The sequence below is a fragment of the Vanacampus margaritifer genome, chromosome 3, assembly GCF_051991255.1.
Source record: "Vanacampus margaritifer isolate UIUO_Vmar chromosome 3, RoL_Vmar_1.0, whole genome shotgun sequence".
NCBI classification, from domain to species: domain Eukaryota; kingdom Metazoa; phylum Chordata; class Actinopteri; order Syngnathiformes; family Syngnathidae; genus Vanacampus; species Vanacampus margaritifer.
The window spans coordinates 17632340-17653889 of record NC_135434.1 but is presented as its reverse complement, the minus strand read 5'-3'; the positions used below and the strand labels follow the sequence as shown (position 1 = coordinate 17653889).

General features: G+C 40.4%; 1 protein-coding gene across 3 annotated transcripts in view; it reads right to left on the bottom strand.

Annotated features, from left to right (window-relative positions):
- Positions 1 to 21550, bottom strand: part of ank1a (ankyrin 1, erythrocytic a) — a 108976-nt gene that overhangs the window by 73690 nt on the left and 13736 nt on the right. For all 3 annotated transcript variants that reach the window (XM_077562377.1, XM_077562379.1, XM_077562384.1), the window contains exon 3: positions 19835 to 20279. In XM_077562377.1, the coding sequence (XP_077418503.1) occupies positions 19835 to 19960 (126 nt within the window). In that variant the 5' untranslated portion in view covers positions 19961 to 20279. The remainder of the gene's footprint in view (positions 1 to 19834; positions 20280 to 21550) is intronic.

The window sequence follows — 21550 nt, the reverse complement described above, 5'->3', positions numbered from 1 at the left end:
GTAGTCAGGAGATGTGCAGTATGAACATTACATTTTCAAGGGCAAAAGGCTTTTGAGGGATGAAAAATAGAATGTACACCTTAAAATAGTCTCAACCGTAAGCAGCACTTTGGTTTCCATTTTTTTTAAAATGCAGCATGAAAAAGGGCAAACTCCCACCCTACACCGTCCTCAATATGCTGCATTCAGCTCTGCTCTATCGTACTCATGCTGTTATTAATCCCTGCCAAATGTGTCCTTTTGCCAGTAATGCTAAACATGTGTTTGCACACAAGTACTCTTCAGAACTGACAAAGGTGTCCTTTACATTTCAACCCCTGTCGCTGCATCAGGACACACACACAGTTTAATCGCATTATTAAACTGTAGTTGCTCATATTTGTTGGCAAATTATTTCTCAAGTCTTCAACCATAAATAAAACAGATACTGTTTCACAGTACACACCGCATATATAATACTGTTATAACACATTCAAGTTTATTTATATAGCTTCACATGCCCACAGTTGACAAATATCAACGACATCCCCTGATCAAGAGGGCAAGGAAAAACAATGAATGCCGAATGGGCAACAATGTAAACTATTTACACACAAGACTACCCACTTGACGTTAAGTGTCTGTTTAATCAGTCGTTTTGCGCAGCCTCCTTAGCTTGCTTATGCTTTTGCAGCAAAATATTTTGCTTCTTTATTCCCACGTTCAACAAGCGGTGTTGTACTTGAATCACCCGCCATTGTCACTTCTCCTGTGTTTGTCTTTTTCATGTTGTTTCGATACATGCAAAGCCATGTTTGTTCTGTAGATTGCAACAAGTTAGAAAAAAAAGTGTTCGCCTTCTTCGCTGATTCTTCTTCTACGCTTTCCGTTAACTCCCTGTGGCTGCACTACAGCGCCACTCCAGACTTGGCATATACATATACGAGATTTGTTTGAGGAACTTCAGTCCGGACGGGGCCTTAACCTTCTCTTCCCTTCACCTCAGTGCCAAATTGTCACTTGCATTTTGCATTTTTCTCCAGCCTTACCTGAACCTGTTTTTGGACCCGCCCGATATCTGACCGTGCCTGTTTTCCTGACCCCTGCCTTTTTTTTTTTGCCTATCGGATCTGGATTTGGATTTTGGACTAGGACACCGGATTACTGTCTTTAGACCTGGATTGTTACTTTGATTCTGATTCTGGATTGCGGACCTCCACACGTCCCTCCTGGCCAATCATTACGCACATTATATTCTGTATGGACCTTTTGAAGAAAAAGTGGACAAAAGTATTGAAGCAAGAATATGATAAAAATGAAGGTCCTTGGCACTTTCATTTTGACATCTGACAGTTCAACATATACTGTATTTTTCTGTAGTTCCACAGATGCCTCCATTCTCCTGCTCTGTCAGTTTTCTGACACCACTACAGTATGCATGTGCAACTGCACTGAGGTTGACACCAAATTGGTATATCGACTAAAATGTCGAAAGATTCAGTGCATCTGAGCTCTGTGAAGAACTAGATCCCCGCGATTAGATTTCTGCCTACAAACCCACAGTTGTCCTCATTGCTCTTTAAGTCAGTCTTACAGTAGATCACTTTCTTGTTGCATTACTACTGACTGGAGCAGAAAATCAAGGCAAATACCCAATTATTATTGATTGGATAACATCTACTGTCCACTGCCGAACTATCTTCGCATGAATGGACTTGGAGCTACTCAAATGCTGATTTAGTTGTCCTGGTTAAGATGTCTTCCACATAACTGCGATGTTTGTATCTCCTTCCCATTAAGTCTCCCTCTTTTTATTGCTATTTGTGAACCACTGAAAGGCTCTCAAGAAGAGGGCCTTTGGCCAGAGAAAACATGCACGGTCGTGTCCACTCAATATAAGCGCAACAATTGGCTTGATTAGCTCCAGCAACATTGGATTTATTCATTTGGTTGGTCATGGAAACAAATAACTTCGTCGGGTCATAAATGACAACATGCAACATTGAGAGGCGGGTGGATGATGCTCACCTCAGATGTCTTTAAATCATTCATGACCCTGCAACACTGTGTAGCACACGGTGTCAGACCTGCATCCAACAATCTGTGTGCCTGCACCGACAGTCACTAGATTCTGTGATTCTTCGCACTAAAACTACCTCTTCATAGAGAGCATATTTATAAAAAAAAATAAAAAAACAGTCATTGTTTGTGTGTATGCTATTACTCCATTCACCTCTTCTTTGCCCTCAGCAAATGCATCACTAGCATTCCAATAACTCTCCTCTGCGTCAGTTTTATATTGGGAGCATAAAAGTGTGTGAAAACATGAATAACCTGCACAGAGGAACCCCTTTCGGATTCCCACGGGTCGACGGAGATCCAATTCCCTTTTTGTCTTCATCTGCTTTGTACGGTTCTTTAAATGATCAAACAAACGTCAGTCAGCCTTGTAATCAGGGGACTTCCACTCTAATTTTTACTTAATAAGACGCTCATTGCTGATTCCAACATAAATATGCTGCAGTGATGTGGTTATTTATAGAAGTTGCCCTATCAGTGCTGAGAGGATGTGTCGAGTTCAGGAGAACGCTGTACAGAGCTTGCAATGCTTTACAAGCTGTAACACACTGGTGTTTTTTTCAAAATAGAATTCAGATCGTTTGATGTCTTTAATCTGCTCAACGTCTTCACAAGCTTCATTTGATTGAATGTGGACATTCTAACATGAGGGTTAACTGGACGTTGTAACTGGAACTGTTTTACTGATGCATACTGGGAAGTGATCAGTTCTTTAACATCTAATTTGCCCTCTTTGTCAAGTGCATTGCTGAACAATAATGAATAATTGATGAGTCTGCGTACCAGTATTGCAGAGCCGCATGGAATTGCTGCATTGGAAGTTAGGGAAAGGCGGGTGCGAACGGTGTATGTTTTTGAGTATGTGTACGTGTGTTTGTCTTTTTGTGTGTATACCGTATACACTCTTTTGCTATCTGGGATAACAAGAAACTGTATGAGCTGGCAAAAGATGGGTTCTCCAAGCATTACAAACGCCACAAATGACGCCAAACAATTTGAAAATATATTTACTGTCACATTCATGAAAGGTCCTGTCCTTTCACTCCTCAATTAACAAGTCCTGCCCTCCTGCACAGAAACATACCTTTAATGTTTCATGCACATGAGAGCTAACCTGTTCAGACCAGCAGGGGGAGCACAGCCAGTTAATCCTAACTATTCTTCTGATATAAATAAAATATGACACACCCCCTCCACACACACAAATTCAAGACAGGTATACTAGGGTTTACTGGTGAATAAAAGTAACAGGGAGAGTAGCTTTTTATCAAATCTGTCTCTCTTCCCCTTAATTCTTAATTCAAAACGTGCTGTGTTCTTGTATTCCCGATCTCCATGCATCTTAAGGAAGTGTTACTTTAGCTTTCCTTGATAGCTCGTTGTGCTGGACTAGAATTGCTCAACTTGGCATTGTAAATCGTGCAGACAAGGCACTGACTCCCATCACTCAACTCTATATTTATAGGGCATTTTAAAACAACCACAGTTGTTTTTAAGATGGAACCCAGGGGCTGACGATACAATGAAAACAGCAGAGGCCTCATAATTGATCCCTGTGGAACACCATGCATTCCGTTATACATGTGAAGTCATATTGCACTGTTCTAAAGACCACTTTTTTGCTCGAAATACTTAGTATGAAGGCATTCCAATAGTAAAGAAATCACAAGACGTACTATCACATTCACAACAGTCACAAGTCGACTACTGAGGGCACCAAATTCCCTGCAACACAGATGGGCCAAGCAATGTGCATGATCACCTGCAGCCAATGATGGCCAAGCAGGGGGGTATGATCACAAAACATTTGAGTTGGGTGTGTGTCTTGATCCCCTCCAAACCCCTGAGACTGACTCACCGAACCCAGGTTAAGAGCCACTAAACAAATACAGTTTGGTGCAATAACAGCACAAAAGTAAATAGACAATGTTGCATAAAGTCACACCAAGTTGAATGTGTTCCGTTGATGCGATGCACAGGCTTTATCTTTCAACATCCCGAATGACTTTAAACACCATAAACCCCAACAAAACAGAGAGATACGAGTGCAGGATCTTCATTAGGAATTGCTGGAGGATTGTAAAGTAGGACAAACCTGTTGGTTGTTTGGGATTAAAGCCTTTAACGCCAAAATCAAAAGGATTTGCATTAAGTAGCGTAGAATACTTCATCAGACACACAAGCCAGATTTTTGCACACACCTCGGCTCAGGATGAGGATATTCTCAGCACATTGCATAACAATCGAGGCTGAAGTTCAAGGATCCTACAAGTGTCTAAAAACAAGTGTTAAAAATAAATGTGAGGAAGAAAACTGAACCTAAGTGAGAAACTACTAAGGTACATGAAACAAATTTGTACACAACGCTTGTTTTAATATAATGTATTTGATTTTAATCCCAAAGGGGAATTTTACTTTTCCAACAGTGCTGTATTTTTTATGTAGCCTATTCATTTCCACAGTATTTCTTCCTTAAGATGAAGCTGTTTTTCGAGAGAAAAGTGGCCACACAAGGTGTGGTAAAAGGAAAAAAAAAAGAAAGTAGAGAGAATAAAGAAAGTGACGAGGCGGGTCCGGTTTCCTTCACTCAGCAGGATGCAAGAATGCAAAATGACTGAAATGGAGTGATGGCTCGGATGTAAACTGATGACCTTGGAAATGAGCTCATCTTTGGAAGAAGTTTATACAAATTCTAAACTTAAAGTCTCCACTTTTGTCATGTTAGGTTTAAAAACAGATCATCAGTTTTAAAAACAGAAAATCTGTCATGCTTTGAAATAAGAAGTAGCACAATGCATTGATCTAATGTATAGGTTATTTTTGGTTCAGAGAACACCCCAGAGGCCATATGGTCATACAAAAAGTTACATTGGCCCCTCTCACTTAAGCATGCACGCGCACACTCACGGGTGTACAGGCAATTAAATGTCTCCGCCTGAGGGGTGCAGAGGCCAAAGTCACACTGCTCTCTACTCTAACAAACAATTTCTCAATTACTAGTTACTAAGCATCCTGGAACGCCTTGAGCCCCACTATAGATTCACTTGCACTTTAACTCTGCAGCGGGGGGGGAAATGCGCCAGGGGCCAAGGAAACCTGCAAAGGAGCAGCCTGACTGTACTGTATGTGTCGGCTACAGAGAAGCAGCAGAAAGAGGGATGAGGACAAGATGAAGATAGCCAAATGCTGAGTTGTCAGAATACGACTCTAGCCATCAATAACAATGAATAATTCAAAAAAATAATTTTTATGACACTGCCATTCTTCTCTCTGAGTAAAAAAAGTATTGCCTTGTGTTTGTACAGGAGTAGATATAGTAGATGGTTAGTAATAAATAGTGTTTATAGCAGAAGTAGGTATGTAATGGCCAAGTAATGCTGCTTGGTACTTAGTGTCACAAAACCTTCCTCTCATCAGTTAGAGGAATTTATACATTTACAGTACAAGTTGTGTTTTTTTTTTAAATCCATGCAACAGTGAGTGGATTTGTTTTCTTCCAAGTGTAAACTAACAACTACACAGTAAGAGAGATTCTCATACATTACAAACAAATGATGTCCAGTAGATGTGTCTAAACTGAAATATGAGTTCCCGCTGTGAGCACTAGGTGGCGACATCCTACACCCACAGAGGATGCTGACTAAGGGCTTCCTGACAGTGAGTGGGTGTGCATGTGCCAAGTCTACATGCATGTGTGTACTAACGTGATGCAGGTGGAGGTGCGTTTGACCTTGTGGAGCTACTGCATTCTCACAGATTCTCCAACATTCTCAGTCAACATCACTGTTTTCCCTCAAGACTGCACACAAAAGCCCACAGATGTATTTCAGTACAAGAGAAGGGAATCTTAAGGTTGTGCACAGCTAATGTGCGATGCTTTCACTGTTTTAGTCCTGCAGATGGGAAACATCAGTGTGCTACAACATTACTTTGTTGCATACTCCATTGCTTAAATGTGTCACTACTACAGCGCCATATCGGCGAATGTGAGCAGAGGAGGCGCTGACATAAGAATTCCTGCAGTGTTGCACCACGCCACAAGTAACTGCAGCAGAGAGGTGGAAACAAGGAAAGAGTCCATATTGGAGCAAGAGAATTGATTATAGAGGGGATGCACGCTGATGTGCGGCGAGAAAGGGAAAGAAAGGCGTGGGCACCTGGCTCTGCATCAGCAGGAGGGGGGGGAAAAAACAATCTCTAGGGTCAGCCAATTAGAGGGAGGGTGACACGGCTCTCCTCGCAGCGCGCTAGTAAATCCTGCGCCACTCGACGAGCCACGTGCCTCTGCTCCATATAAATGCGAGGGCTCGCAAACAAGCACCACCACACACAATATGATGCTGATACAGGATGACTAAATTAATTGTTGACTAATTAATCTACCTGCCCTATCTTTGACGTGTGGCTGTTTTAACAGTTTTAATCCAAGCTCACGAACAATTTTGATAAAGATGTTAAAAATAAGAGTAAGGATATGTTTCATATACCACAATCTACAGCAGAACATAAAAAAAAAAAAAACAACTCGGTGAGCATGCAAAACAATTGTGTCCAAAATGTTTTCATCACAGGCCTTATCTTAGTTATGGTTGCCCTAATTGGGTAGTAGTTCAAACGGTGAAACCACATCTAAATGTATAAATGCTAGCGGGGTCGTGGTACACCAAAAATCACAGTTGCTTATGTACTTGTGTGAGGGAATGGGGGGGAAACTCTTTTGTATAAACATGGCAGATTTAATGACATTTAAAGCTACTGAACGCAGAAAATTAAATTTCGAATCACTACTGCCACCTGTGGACCAAAAATGAAACTGCATTTTCCCTTCTTCACATACAAAACACGCACATGATGTCACATCCGCAGACAGAGGGCAGGAAATTCGAACCCAAATCCTGTCTGAAAAATATTGGCCAGAGCCTTGAAGGAGTCCCATTATTAACAGCTAAGGTGTTAATCTCCTAATTAAAATATGTTTCAGTCATAAATTGTCAAAAAGGCTATTGTAAAGATGTTTTTGCATAGGCAAATTGATACAAAGTGCAGCTTTAAAATGAAACATCAACAGCTTAAAAATGTTTCATTTTAGGAAAGCGCAACATAAATCGTTTGCCTTCTTCGTAGAAAATTAAGGAATTAGATGTGTAACAGTGGCATGATGATGATCTGAGGGCCAGAAGAATAACTTCTTAGACTTGTAATAAAAGAGGTACACACGTCTCTGTCCTGGCCGTTCATTAAAGTATGACTAAAGCAACATATAAAGCATTCATTTTTTATACAGTTTATTCCAGGGGTCATCAACGTGGTGCCCGCGGGCTCTGTTGAATATCATTCATTTCTAATAGCACATAATAATAATAAGGGCCACCCGATGTGGATTTTTTTTTTGCATGTGCTGATTTCCAAGATTTGGCAGAATAAAATTGCAAAAAACGATTAATCGGATGATTAAATAAATAAAAAAATGAAAGAACAAAATAACTTATTTTTTGCTCCCTTAACGCTTACAACAATCAAGATATGAATAACAGCAAGACTATTTGACTATTTTATAATACGTTGTCCTTTTTTATTTGCTTAATTTACAATAGAGATGAAAACGGCAAAAATTTGCTTTTTTTTGGTCTATTTCTTTTTGTGGAAGGATGTTTAAACATCATTGTCGTCGTCACATGCTGTAATGTGTTAATGTGCATGTTTTGTTTTTTTAATGGATTTTTTGGGGGTTGGGCTGATTTTTGACTATTTTAAAATTGATAATATTGGGCAATGAAATCATTTTGGCCCAAATAATAATCATGATTATAGGTAATTTGAGCAAATTTGTTATTTCAGAAGTGTGTATCAAACTGGTAGCCCTTGGACTGGACAGGACACCTGCTAATCACAGGGCACATAGCCTACATACTGTATATAAACAAAATGCAAACAACCATTAACACTCACATTCACACCTATGGACAATTTAGAGACAGTCATTGCAAAAAATCATGCATGTTTTTTGAATGTGGGAGGATGCAAAATACTGGAGAAGGCCCACGCAATTGCAGTGAGAATATGCAAATTCCACACAGGACGGCCAAAACTTGAATTCGAACCTCAGAAGTGCTAGGTGAAATTGCTCACCATTTGTACACGGCCAATCATAACAGAACAAGAAAAACAATACATATTCTGCAAAGTTAATTTTTTAAGAAGAGGCTCACCTTCAGGCAGATGCAATAATATCTGTCTTCATGTTTGAATTTGTGAGACCATTAGGGTTCCACTGTATTTAAACCCAACACCATATCACATGGCTTAAATTCAAATTGTCTGGTTCATATTTTAGAGGTTGCTGTGATTGCATATTTCAGCCACTCAAGTGCATGTGCTTTACTCAAATACTCATCTACCATCGCCTCAGTTTACTATCATCACATTTGACTTTGGCAACTCATATTAACACAAATGAGTAAAACCCAACCAATTAGTCGACCTGACAATTACGCCGTCAGAATAGCCCTTTGAAGGACATACCAATGAGTTGACCGGGATGTCAATATGTTACACACAACCTAAAGTCATGATTTACCAAAAATAAATAAATAAAGTGCAACATAAATCAAACAGACACATTCAACAAACTAGTAGTAACACAAACACAAATATACAAGGATTAACGTCTTTAAACTTCAATAATTAAATGCATTGCACTATACAATGCATTCTGGGAACCGAATGGCTTGACCATCATTACCACAGGTATGAACAATAGGCCTGCACCTACGGCGACATTAATGCTAGTCCGGGCAAAGTATTGTCGTTTTCCATGTTAATGGACGTGATGGAAACCAAAATATCAAGGATGCACGTTTTGTATTGATAACAAAAATGTAAGTTTCATGAAAATCGGGTGAGAAATTAGCAAGTTATGACTTTTTTTTCAATTCGCAATTCTCAATTCTGTCGCTGAGCCGAGCTGGGCTGCTACTTTTCCTGGCAGTTGCAGCGGTCGTGTAAAAAACATTTGGTTCATGCAAGTGACAGTCAATTGCATTGTCATAAAATGCATTTGTGTGTTCGCTTAATTGTGATTGTGTGAAGCCCTTTTAGTTGCATTCTTTTGTATGAAAAGCGCTCTAAAAAGTTATAATTGATTGATTAAAATTTAAACAGTAAAATGATTACATCCTTGTTTTCTGCATATCAAAACAGATTGAGATGCTGATTTGGATCTTGGTCAGTCACTGGTTCAAATATAACGTCACTTTATTTTTTTCAAAGAAAACAAGCATAGGAAAAAAAAAATCATCCAAAAGTGGGTTTTAGTTACAACTATCCTGTCGTTTGAACATTTTTATTCACAAATGCTTCCCATGTGTTGAGGCATGAGTTTCCCAAAAACAACACTAGCATAACCATCCCGTGTTGTAATAGATGTTATAAAAATGATCAAAATCTCTCTATGGCATCTTAAGTAAATGATGACAGACGTAAGATGGATGTGGCTAATGGAATCACAGCTCACTCGTGTTCTCTTGTTTTTGTTGGTCGTCCTCCCACGGAGAAGAATCAAATCAAAGTGAGACCACTTCTTCCCCTCGTGAGGATACAGATGAAGGGGTTTACAAATGGCTAGGCTTTTAATAACAGGCCATGATGCTACGATACTGTGATGACACTTGACTCAAGGATTAGACGACTCAAGAAATCTGCACTGCACTCAGTCACATGTCATTTGGGAGCACTGAGTATCTTTGGAAGCACATTGGCCACAGCCATTTGTTACCATCTGCATCATGAAAGCCTCATTGCTGCTGTAACACACAGATCGGTTTTAGCTTTGACAGCAAACAGTCTGTCAATTTTCAGTCGTACTTGATGGAATAACTCAGATATATTCTAATGTTTACACTCAAGAGAGAAAATGAATTGTGTACAAATGTGTACAAACTGCATATTTCAGATAGAAAAGTACCCATTACAAATGAACACAGCAGAGGTAAGATGTTTTTTAGTAGTGCTAAAAAATCTCTAATCAGCAAAATGTTCCTCAGTACTTAAGATAGGGATATATCAAGAATATATACAATAGAGGGTTTTTTTTCACCTCGATATACCGGTACATATATTGGTTTAGAATAGTTATTTTGTTTATGAAAAGTTTTGTAACCCAAAAAAAAAACATAAAATAAAAGGAAAGAATCTAGATCCCAAAAATGCAGAAATACTCATAATGCTAACTGGGGTTGCCTTTGTAAACTTACATTAAATGCCATCTATCTGTGGGGTTGGAATTCAAATCTGAATGGATGCAGTTCAACTTCCCATGTTATTTATTTATTTATTTAACCACAAACCAGTTGAGACTGAATCTACATGCACCACTGCTGGTTGCAGTCAAGTACTGAACTATACTCCATTTATTGTAGCTGAAAGACCACTCAAAGACATGGGATTGCATTTCTAAAATAATGGTCTTGTATAGGATAATCAGAGCAAGGTACACAGTCATTTCTGTAGAGCAAATTTTACTCTATTTGGTCCCACTCTAAATATAGTAAAACTGACACTTGGAAGAGAGTAAAATTATTTAATTTTATTTTAAAAGTCACTCGGATTGAAGAACAAACCAGCTCCTGCTGTGTGTTAGTATATTGTTCTTGTCAGCTGGAATTTTCATAACTCCTCCTCCTTTGATATAAGCAAAATGGCATAGCTCAGGTGGTAGAGTGGCACTCTCCCAGGCTGAAGCTCGTGAGTTCGTTCCTCAAACCTTGAGTGACTTATTTATTTTTACTCTCTAGTCTCTTTGGTTCTACTCTAAATAGAGTAAAATTTACTTTACAGAATTGACTGTGTAGTTGATGATCAATGGAGAGGGGATCCTAGACTGCCCACCGCAGAGGCTCATATCTTACGGGTGTCTCCGAAAAACTCTGCAGAGAGGGTATCAAAGCAGAACTCCCAACATCTGTGAGCAATACGCACCTGATTCTACCACCTGTCATTTCCTTCTCTGCAAGGAGCTTCAAGGCAAAAAACAGAGATGTCCCTACAGCAAAAGCTTTCTGATAACAAACAACAATGACCTATTACATTTCTCACTGTACTGCATCTCCATTCGTTTGCTACCTCTCTTCCTTTTTATTTGTGCATTATGAGGATACATTTCAATAACCCAGATCTCTCTCAATTCTTGTTTCAGCGAGTTATGCAATAGCTGCACTGTCAGAATAACAATTGAGGGGAGAGATTAGCACTACTGGCCAAGGAGAGAGATTGTAAGGAAGGTGGCAGAGAAGGAGGGAGGCACTTGACGGAGAGTCTGAGGAAGCCCCTCTCAATATGACACATCATTTCACGTGCTGTCTCGGAAATAAATAGATTATGTGCTGCAGTGGTAGGATGAACAAAGGCAGATGCTGCCGTCATTAAGGTTTAACGCTGGGACTGGCGCAGTTGTGTCAGCTCAGCTATTTATTTATTTATTTACCCTCGGCAGCCGACGGGCTCACGTGGAACTGAGCTTTTATTATACAGAATTTCAAGCGTGTACAAATGAATCATTACAGTCGCAGTAAAATCCATCAGTAACAAAATAAAAGTCTTTCACTACTAAATACTCAAAAGCTTTAGGAAAGCCGGACACCTGCTGAGAAGGAGTGCCTGCTAGATGTTTGATGTTGCCTCTTTTTTTTCTCATTCATGTATTTATTTATTTATTTTTTTTAGAATAGAATTTACTACAGATCAACTTAACAATAAAGGCAGACTTCTTCTATAGGCAAATAAATGGGTGGAGCTGCCGCACACTGGGCAATGCTTCCAAATCCGACTAGGACCCAACGTTGCACATTGGGGAATTCAACATGAGGACTCTTTGCGATGTGAACTGCGCGAGCCTATATACCGTGTTCTCAGGCTCCTCAAACAATATGTTCTAATATTGTTTTTCCTTAAAAAGGCGGAGTTTAAGTCAAGGAAAACAGAGGCAGCTACAGAAAGAGGACATGACCGGGAATAAAGATGAAGAAATGGGACGTGTTCCCTTACTTTTCGCGGACGTTAAAGTTTTTTTTGGGGTGCGAGTTACACTTCTACTGAGCCATAACAAAGCCACCACAGTTCCCACCCTTCTAAACACTTTGTAAATATAATAAGAAAAAACGTACGCAGTTTCCGTGCATTTTGATCGACTATAATTTGCGACGTTGCCACATTGCGCAAATGCGAATTATATTTTCAAAATCAAATTGCCGTAAAACCAGTGGCCGAGACTCGGCAAGTACGCAGTGGAGTTCGGCCGTATCACCCAGTGTGTGGTGACCCTAACAGCTATGAACTTGTTCTCTGCACCCTCATATAAAAAAAGCCTGAAGGAAGGAGGAGGCAGTGGTGGATTTGGTAGATTGGCCTCATGTGCGTCTTCCGTTGCAGTCCTAATTAAAGGAGTGTACGCTGCAGCTCCCGGCAAACCTGCCCATGCAGCACTCATACAGACATTCCCAGCCTCCATCAACCTGAATGAGTGCCTGGACCAAGCCTGCTGAGTCATCTGATTGTGGGCTTTCACTGGGCCACCTGAATACCTACTCCATCAATTCAAAGGGCACGGGACCGACAGACGTGATTTACAACCATTTCCCTGAATATTTATCATGGTAAAACTATTGCCTAATCCTAACATTACATAGTCCAAAGACCACAGTCCTTGCATTGACCCGGACATACATTACAAGCAGAGCTGTGCATTGTTGGTCCTTCAGTGAGCTCCCGTCAGTATTTCAGGCCGGTCCAGACATCCCTCTTCGGCAACAGCCAATTAGCATTGAGAACATAATTTCCACGTCTGACACAAGCGCACACACACAGCCAAATAAAGAAAAAATTAAATAAAACAGGCACGCACACGCACGCGCGCGGTCTGTGGGAACAAAAGTATACAACACTGTTTTATTTTTTCTTTATTTGACTGCGTATCAGGCGTGCAGCACCTGTGTGTGACATAGTAACGGTAAGTCGCTTCTGAGCTTACAAACATAATGACAAATAATGGCTGAAATCTCTATGATCAATATGTGCATACTGTATGTAATTAATAGAGAGTGGCTCTTAGAGTCTGATATAATATCTCTTAAATTTAAACAGCTGTGCGATATTACAATATATCATTTAACGCTGGCCGTCGGGCCAAACTCTCCCTCTGTCAAAAATTGGTAATTGTCAATTTTTTTCCACCTATGCTATTGGTCAGTTCACACTTGTGGAAATAATACATTCTACAAATTAATGACCCATCTAAGATTTTGGAAATGGCTTGCTCTCTTTAATGATTCAACTTTAATGGTTGATCAAAAATGCTATCAATGGCACCTTTTCTCCTGAAAAGAGATGATTTTAGAGGTACAAGGATTCCGCCCGATGCCAGAAATATAAAATTGCCTACCATACTAAATAACCCTGTGTCACATTTATGGATGCACATGCCAAGGGGGACCACCCACCTTCATGATGACTGCACTATGCTCCCCACACTTTAAATTAAGCACTCCATCTGTTTGTTTGTTTTTGCCCCACCAATAACAGTAACTGATAACTTCCTGCTTCTCCAAATCGATACCAATACTTTTTGTACTCAGTGTTCCCTCACTTTTTGCAGGTAATACAATCCAAGCCCCCTTCCCACAATAGGTGAATCTAGGAGGGGAATTACGCCTCAAAGTCATTAACAAATTTAACTTTCAAAATGCAAAATGAAGAATAAATACCGAGCTGCTGATTACAGACGGCATTCATAAATTAAAGCGAGCGGAGAGCGCTTTGCACGCCGGCAGCACACGGGGATGAGGACACGTCGGCTCAATAACTACGTTAAAGTTTTTCATTTGATCTTAAAGTGGCTCATTTTAGGTGGTCCTGGTGGATTTTTGCACCTTGTCAATTGTTGTTTGTTAGTTGTCATGATTACCTTTGCTTCTATTTCTTCAACTTCTTCTTTTAATGAAGACGAAGAAGAAGCAACTTCCGCCTGAGTAAGCTCCCCCAGTTCTGCGCCCATGGTTATTTTTCACACACTTTTTCCCCCTTCTGCCTTAGCAATAAGGTTAAATTTGGTTGTCCTGTTTGATACCCTTGCCCAACCACCATGGGCCAGGGTCACAGGCTGCACAGAGAAGGACTAGTCTACCGACAGCCACGCCCAGTGAAGGGGATGGGCAGGCCCACGCCGCAGGGAGAGGAGCTGGAGCTCGTATTCCTCAATTGATTGCAAAGCGATGCTCAAACAGGCGCAGGCCAGAGAAGATCCCGGGCCTGCGAGGTGCGTTCAATGTGTCAATGATCAATGTGTTCTACAATTCACATTACTTCTCACAGGTAGCTGCGTTTCTGTGCACCCATAAGCTGTCGCAGTTTAGTTGGGTTGGGCTGGCAGGAGGTGCAGCCATCACTGACTGGATCGCCTGTTGTCCATATCGCACAGGATTAATACTGCCTATTGTAAACATAAACGTGAGCTAGTAATAAGCTTGACAAATCCAACTTGCTGCCTGTATGAGATATAAGACGAAGCAATCGCAATATTTGTCCTTGGGGAATTTGTGACGGAGCATTACTTTCTGATATTTGATTGTAAAAACAATGAATGCAAATAAAATGTTGGTTGTATAAAGAATGTTGCAAATTTAATTGCATTTCCCCTCCAAAAAGGTAATAGTTTTTCCTATGGGCCATGATAGAGACCACACGCAGTAGATGTTGCTGATGGCCATATTCTCAATTATTTACAGTCCAACTGGTTAAACAATCTCTGAGTCAACCATTTCATCAGCATTTATTTTAATCTGCAATTAGCTGCCAAATTGATTCTGAAGGTTAGATTACAGTAGCGCTGGGCGATATGGACAAAAAATAAAATCTCGATTTTTGCAGTCATTCAGGACGATTACGATTTTAATCTAATAAACCCAACAAACATTTATTTAAAGGTTTCATTTATTGAAAAATAATTCCTGTGCAAAACAATAATGTATACTGATTCTATATTAGTTTGAACATAAATTTAACATTCATAGTTTGTGCTTAAATGCCACAATTAAGCAGTTGGTAGCTATTGTAAACAAGTTTTGTAAACTACCCATTCTCTGCCACTTGTGAAAATTTGAAACTCACAAAAACATTTAAATATAACAGAACATAAGAACAACATCTTTTAATAATCTAGAAGACAAAATTGGATTTCACGATTTAGCAGATTTTCAACGATTCGATTTTTAAAATGATGATTGCCCAGCCCTAGATTACAGTATGTCACATACTGTACCAACACAAGGCTGAGTTAGATTTAAAATAAAACAAAAAACAACTGCACAGTGCAACCAATGGAGAAGAGAAGAGACTATTGGAAGCAATTTACAAAGCATAGTACATGTATTTGGTAAACCAATTATAAAATCAGAAATCAGATTGTGATGGTGTCTAGGATAGGAGTGCTCACTGGCTTTTACAACTCTCCACTGAATCTGACATACAGAAAGCTGTGTTTAAAATATAGCTGACTTTGCTGAGGTAATTAGGGCTACATCTTTGTCCATAAAACTGACTAACTAATGAGATGATGGAACAGCCAATAACAAAAGTGCACTGCTTGGGGCTCAAACTAAAGACGGATGACGGAAAAATGCTCACTTTAATCTGATAACAAGGCTCCAGGTAAGCAGACAGGGATGATCAGACGACACTTGCTTACTGTGATGGGCTTAGTCACCACTGCAGCACCACTAATCCATTGCACCAACCTGCACACGCAGCCAAACGCACACACGCACGCACACACGCACACTCACACAAACACACACTAGCATTAACATTGCATCAACACTTAAGACAGCTATTACAATCTCTCTCAGACATTGGCAATTTGGCACAGGTACCTCTGAGAAGGCTCCATTTCCAGTTCAGGCTGGAAGGGGAAGATAATTTGGTGGGCAGAGAGAAGCAAACTGAGGCAAAACTTGAATGTAACCAACTACATTTTTATGCAAAAGAGACTGACCGTCAGTCATGGTTGCGGCACGGTCCACGCCACTGGGGTTTTGCCTTAAAGATGCCTGATAGGGATGTGCTGCAGCCAACACCTTAGCGCTCGGCAGCCTACAGTGGTACAGTAGTGCATACTGACCAGACGAATTGCATTAATGAGTGTTGAGAGTGTGCAACACTAATGGGTCAGGACTTCACAACCACAACTATCTTTCATTGCAATTACCTGCCTTGTAAGTATCGGACCAGCTTACTAAAGTGCAGTTTGTACACACCAATACAGTAGTGACCTCTGAGACAAATCAAGACACTGACTACAAACTGTACAGCACTTTTCAACCTATTTTGCTGTTATCTCTGCTTTTCCTTGTATAGTACCAACAAATTGAAATACAATATTGGCAACGATAATTACTGATGGAAAGAATACCCTACATACAGTAGCTCTGGTAGTATTTTGTTCCAATCCTCAAACCTGCTGCCGAGTAGACAAAGAACACTCTATGACAAGAAACTGAGAAAAGCATGGCCCATCAGAGACAAATTATTGTATTTGAGACAAAATTGAATCGAACAGTTGGGACTTTAACATCGAGGGCTTCACCATTCCACCAGCAAGATCAAATGCTGCACCAGCAAAGGAAGAAGTACTAGGAGGAACCAAATGTGTAAATGATCATAGTCTCAAGTATTATTACCTAATGACAACTTTTGTGCTTGTCCACAAGATACATTTATTTGAATGTGCTGCAGACTATGATTAGCTGAGTGGGGGACTAGTCCAGTTTGTACAACATAAATTCAGCTGCGATATGCTCAACTTACCCACAACCCTAAGGTGAACAAGCAGTATAGAAAATGAGTACATGTTTTGCAGAGTACAATGTCTCAAGTTCAGCCATTGAATGGTTCTTTGTAGTGTTTGCTTGTTTAGTTTCCTCCAAGAGACCAAACATATGACATCTAAATTGCTTTTGAATGTCAATGTTAGCATGGACATTTGGACAGTATACTTCAATGTATCAGCATTGTAATTGACTGGTTATGTGTCAGTGTTGTCTAATTTTAGAGTTTTTCCACAATGACACTGCACAGGAAAAAAAGATCATTAAATGGATGGATGTTTTAGAAGTAATTCATGGGTGTTTGAAGGAATCACTTTCATCAGAACCAGAAAGGTACTGACAATGATCTCTGACCTTTTATGTTTGCATTTGATAAAATACCAGTAACTGATGACCAATACATACTAAAATTGTGGAGTAAACAAAACACTGTAGAGTGTCAAACTTGTTTTTGGTGCGGGTCACATTGCAATTCTGTTTTCCCTTGGAGGGCCATTATGACTGTACACCTACTATATAAATATATAAGCACAACAAATTGAGAACTGGTTACTCTGAAATCAGAAGTCAGTATTAAAAAAATGTTTTGTCAACTATTACTCAATGTATTTTACAAGGAAATTGTAATAAAATAATGCTAGCAAGAAATGTGTGGTCACATTCGCAGCATGATTTGCCTTCGCAGGCCATATAAAATAATCTGACTGGCCGAATCTGGCCCCGGGCCTTTATTTTGACACCTATGTTGTATATAGTTCCTCGGAAGACAATTGTCATTTTGAAAATAAAACACTAATGTATCTGCAACCTCTTAATTTATCATGGCACAACTAAGATAAACAATGCATTGAATCTTGGGATGCACCAATCACAATTTTCCGGACGAGCACTGATCCCCAATATTTGAAAAAGATTGACTTGCCGATCTAGATTTTTTGCTAATCCAGATTTTTTTTTCATAATAAGCAGCATACACCTACAGTGTTCTAATCTTGTTTTATTGGAAAACATTGAAAAATATCTGTGAAATAATACAGACGGGTGGTTTATGTAAGTAAGACGAGATGGTGGAAAAGATCGGTTTATTTTTAAGGGATCGGATGATCACCGATCCCCCCAAATTAAATAAATCGGGGCCAATAAATCGTCCGGCCGATCGATCGGTGCACCCCTAATGGCATCATAGTAAGGTGAGCCATATGCTTTTGACAGAGAGACGAAACTTACTCGACAAATGAGCTCCGTGACTATTGTCATTTTTCACAAAAAGCAAAGTCAGATTAAAGCAAAATTAAAACAGCATGCCGTGCACTAGTTCTTAGCATTATATCACTACACAAGGAATTTTAAGTACATTATAAAAGAAAAGCATTGACAGAAGTTGTCAAAAATGCAACTTTAGTGCAAGATAAAAGATTGAATGTTTACAGTGAGTGGATGCACAGTGACTTGACAAGAAATTCCTTTGCTAGTAACAAAGTTGACACAAGTGACGGAGTATGTTGTAAAGGGATGGACTGTGAAGCAAAATTCAGCTAGAGAAAATATTTGTCAACATCACCCGAAATGGACCGTCTAATCGCGAAACACAAAATATCCGGCCAGTCCGCCCGAGATGTTGTCTGCTAATCTTTGTACAGTAACAGGGGTTATATGTTGCAAGGTGAGATGTACACAAGACTGCTGGTTTGACAACGCATGCATAGACATAAAGGTTAATATATATATATATATATATATATATATATATATATATATAAATGAGAAATCGGGAGGGGAAGTTGGAAAGGCTTATTCAAGAGACTTAAGCTCTATGGTTATGTAACTGATATAGGATCCCCTGAAACAATGCACGTTGAGTCAAACTTGGGCTGCATTAAAAGCCTCAGCAGAAATCCCATCCGTGATCATGCATACTGTTAAAGCGCTGCAGGCTTTCCCTACTTGCATTGCTCCTTTCCAGACTCACTCACACATGCAAAAATGACTTTTTCCCACACTGTACATTTAAGAGCGATCGAGAGCACAGGTTGATGTGAACCTGGCAGACAATATTGGGTTTGACGACGTTGTGGAACACTGAAGTTAAACTGCCCCCTTATGTTTTAACAAACCTACCACATGAAAAACGCTAGCGTCCCTGAACTCGAGGGATGGCGCAGTTTTGTGTTTGGCCACAACTCTCCACCGCATCAGCACCAGATTGGTTTTCAGCCAGCCTGGCACGTTGCACATTTCACAGGGTTGCTGAGGAGCTATTTTCAATATAAAATGTGAAATTGAACCAGAGGTAGTATTGCTGTGCACACACCAGTTATAGCATCGGTCCTTGCAAATTGGTGAGTGACGGAGCAGAGATTGTTTGTTGATGAGCTTTGAATTCGTATGGGAATCCTCAGGCGGAGAACAGAAGCCTGCAGGTAGTCAACCACAGTGGTAATTCCAAAGCCAAATAAAAGGAAAAAGATAGGATACAGGTCTGTGCACTGGCCATTAAATGACTCGTGTTCATGTCAAATTTCACAGTGCCACATTGACAATTTAAGAGTGGATTAAAAAAAAAAGTGTGATCAGCGACAGAGACGTATTGCTTCCTTGGCAGACAATTGATTGAGGACACTCAAACTGGGCATAAAGAAATAGAAAGGATTAGGAGAGCATGCAGTGTGCTGGAAGGTTTCCCGTGTTTGTATGTACACGACATACATGTGTGCCAGGGAGGATGTGTGTACACACAGTGGAAACACAACATGACTGGCTTTCCATGTGTGCCCAGGCACCCCAGACTCAGTTAGCATGACACAAAAAAAGGGAGGGGGGGCATCTCAAGCTTTCAAAACCCCCTCCCTCCCGGACCCACCCCACCCCTGACTGACTACAACACCTGTGTATCATCCCAGTACCTTGCGCTTTTTATCCCGTGAACGGCTCCTCTTCTTGACCTTTTCCTCTTCTTTCTCTTTGCGCTCCTGCTCTGCTTGGGCTTCTAAATCCTTGTTTTTGCGCAGGTGTTTAGCCGCTTGAGCCATGGCGCATGAAGGGGTCTGGGTGGTGTCAGCGTGTCCAGGTCTTACAGTGCTGGGACTTTTACCCGGCGCGTGCCAACACTAGCGCTGCTGCTGCTGTGTTCTTCTATGGTCCTGTAGAGTCTGAGCGTGCTCACTCTGCCTCTTACTCCTCCTCCTCTTCAGCAGTGCAGTTACACACACACACATGCACTCACACACACCGGCAGTCCTCAGCCGTCTGCTGTGGGATGCGATTGCAGCACAGCACTCTCTCGATCGTTAATGTACACTTCTTCCCTCATTCAATTTTTTTTCTGCAGTCTTTGCCACTGGTGTCCCTCTGCAAGAGAAGACGGGGAAATGTTTCTTAAAGAGATTAAATTAAGGGGTTGACTTCCCCTTTTCTTGTTCATCCCTCTCTGCGTGTTCTTTATCTTCACTACATTGTTTTCTGTATCCATCCATCCCATCGACTAAGATTAAAAGGGGATGAAAGGACACTCAGTTCGGGAATAGCTTCAGCAGCTTTAAATCAAAGCCACTTTTTCCTCCTCAAATTACATTGATTTTGGTGCATTTCACAGTACTGATTTGTCAGTATTTTGCAGAGTGTCCTGTACAGAGATCCCTCACCCAATCAGGGCATCACTAACACACACCAGGATACCGGAGGAAATAAAAGAAATGTAAAATATGCATGAGGGGAGGAAAAAAAACAGCCTTTGACTCGTTAACTCTCCTCTTCTCCGTACCCGCTCTTCCTGCTCTTCTGGTGAAGCACTGCAGCAGATAGCCCCGTGTAAGGATGTTGCTGCAGTGTGCTTGTGTATGCAACGTCTGGGAGCTATGCAGTGCTATGTCATTGATACGCACATAGCCCAAAGTAGCATTCAGATTTTTCTTCTGGTTTCCCATTCACTGTTTCTCAAATATTATGACCGTGTAACACTTCATGGTACATTGGTTTTCTCCATCTGCTTAAATCTAGATATTTGTGTGGCAAGGATGCAGTGAATGAAAATAAGTTTTGATGGAGTGTGCACATGTTTACTGGTAGGCTCGCTCTCCTCTCACCGTCATCCATTTCTCCCTCCTCTTTGCAATTATGCTGCTGACGCAGGTAAAATAAATAAATAAATAAAAATCCTTTAGCATCTCTTTTGCCTGGCTCACTACATCACACATACAAAATGGGGGATCAGGTAATACATGTGCTAAAAAGTGCTACATGACACACAGAGAAAAATAGGTAGCTCTATTTTGTTATGATTTAGAAATATAAATTGCCTGCTTCCTTCGAGCAATCCCTGCTACATTAATTCTCCCACCTGCTCCAGTCTCCCTCTTTCTTTCTACTCTCCTGCTAAGGCATCCCCTGATCCGATAGCGGATCCTCATACAGCACCATACTAATGAATTGACGTGTGATGATTTTGCCTTCACTCTGCAACACCACAACATAAATCACTCGCATGTACAGCTAAGCTATGACACAGATAAACACAAATACTGATGGACTGACAGCTCTGTGGCAAGACCATTCATCACAATATCGAACTCCTGGGAATTGTTGTCAAATCAATCAATTGCAGCGACTAGCTGCAATGATAA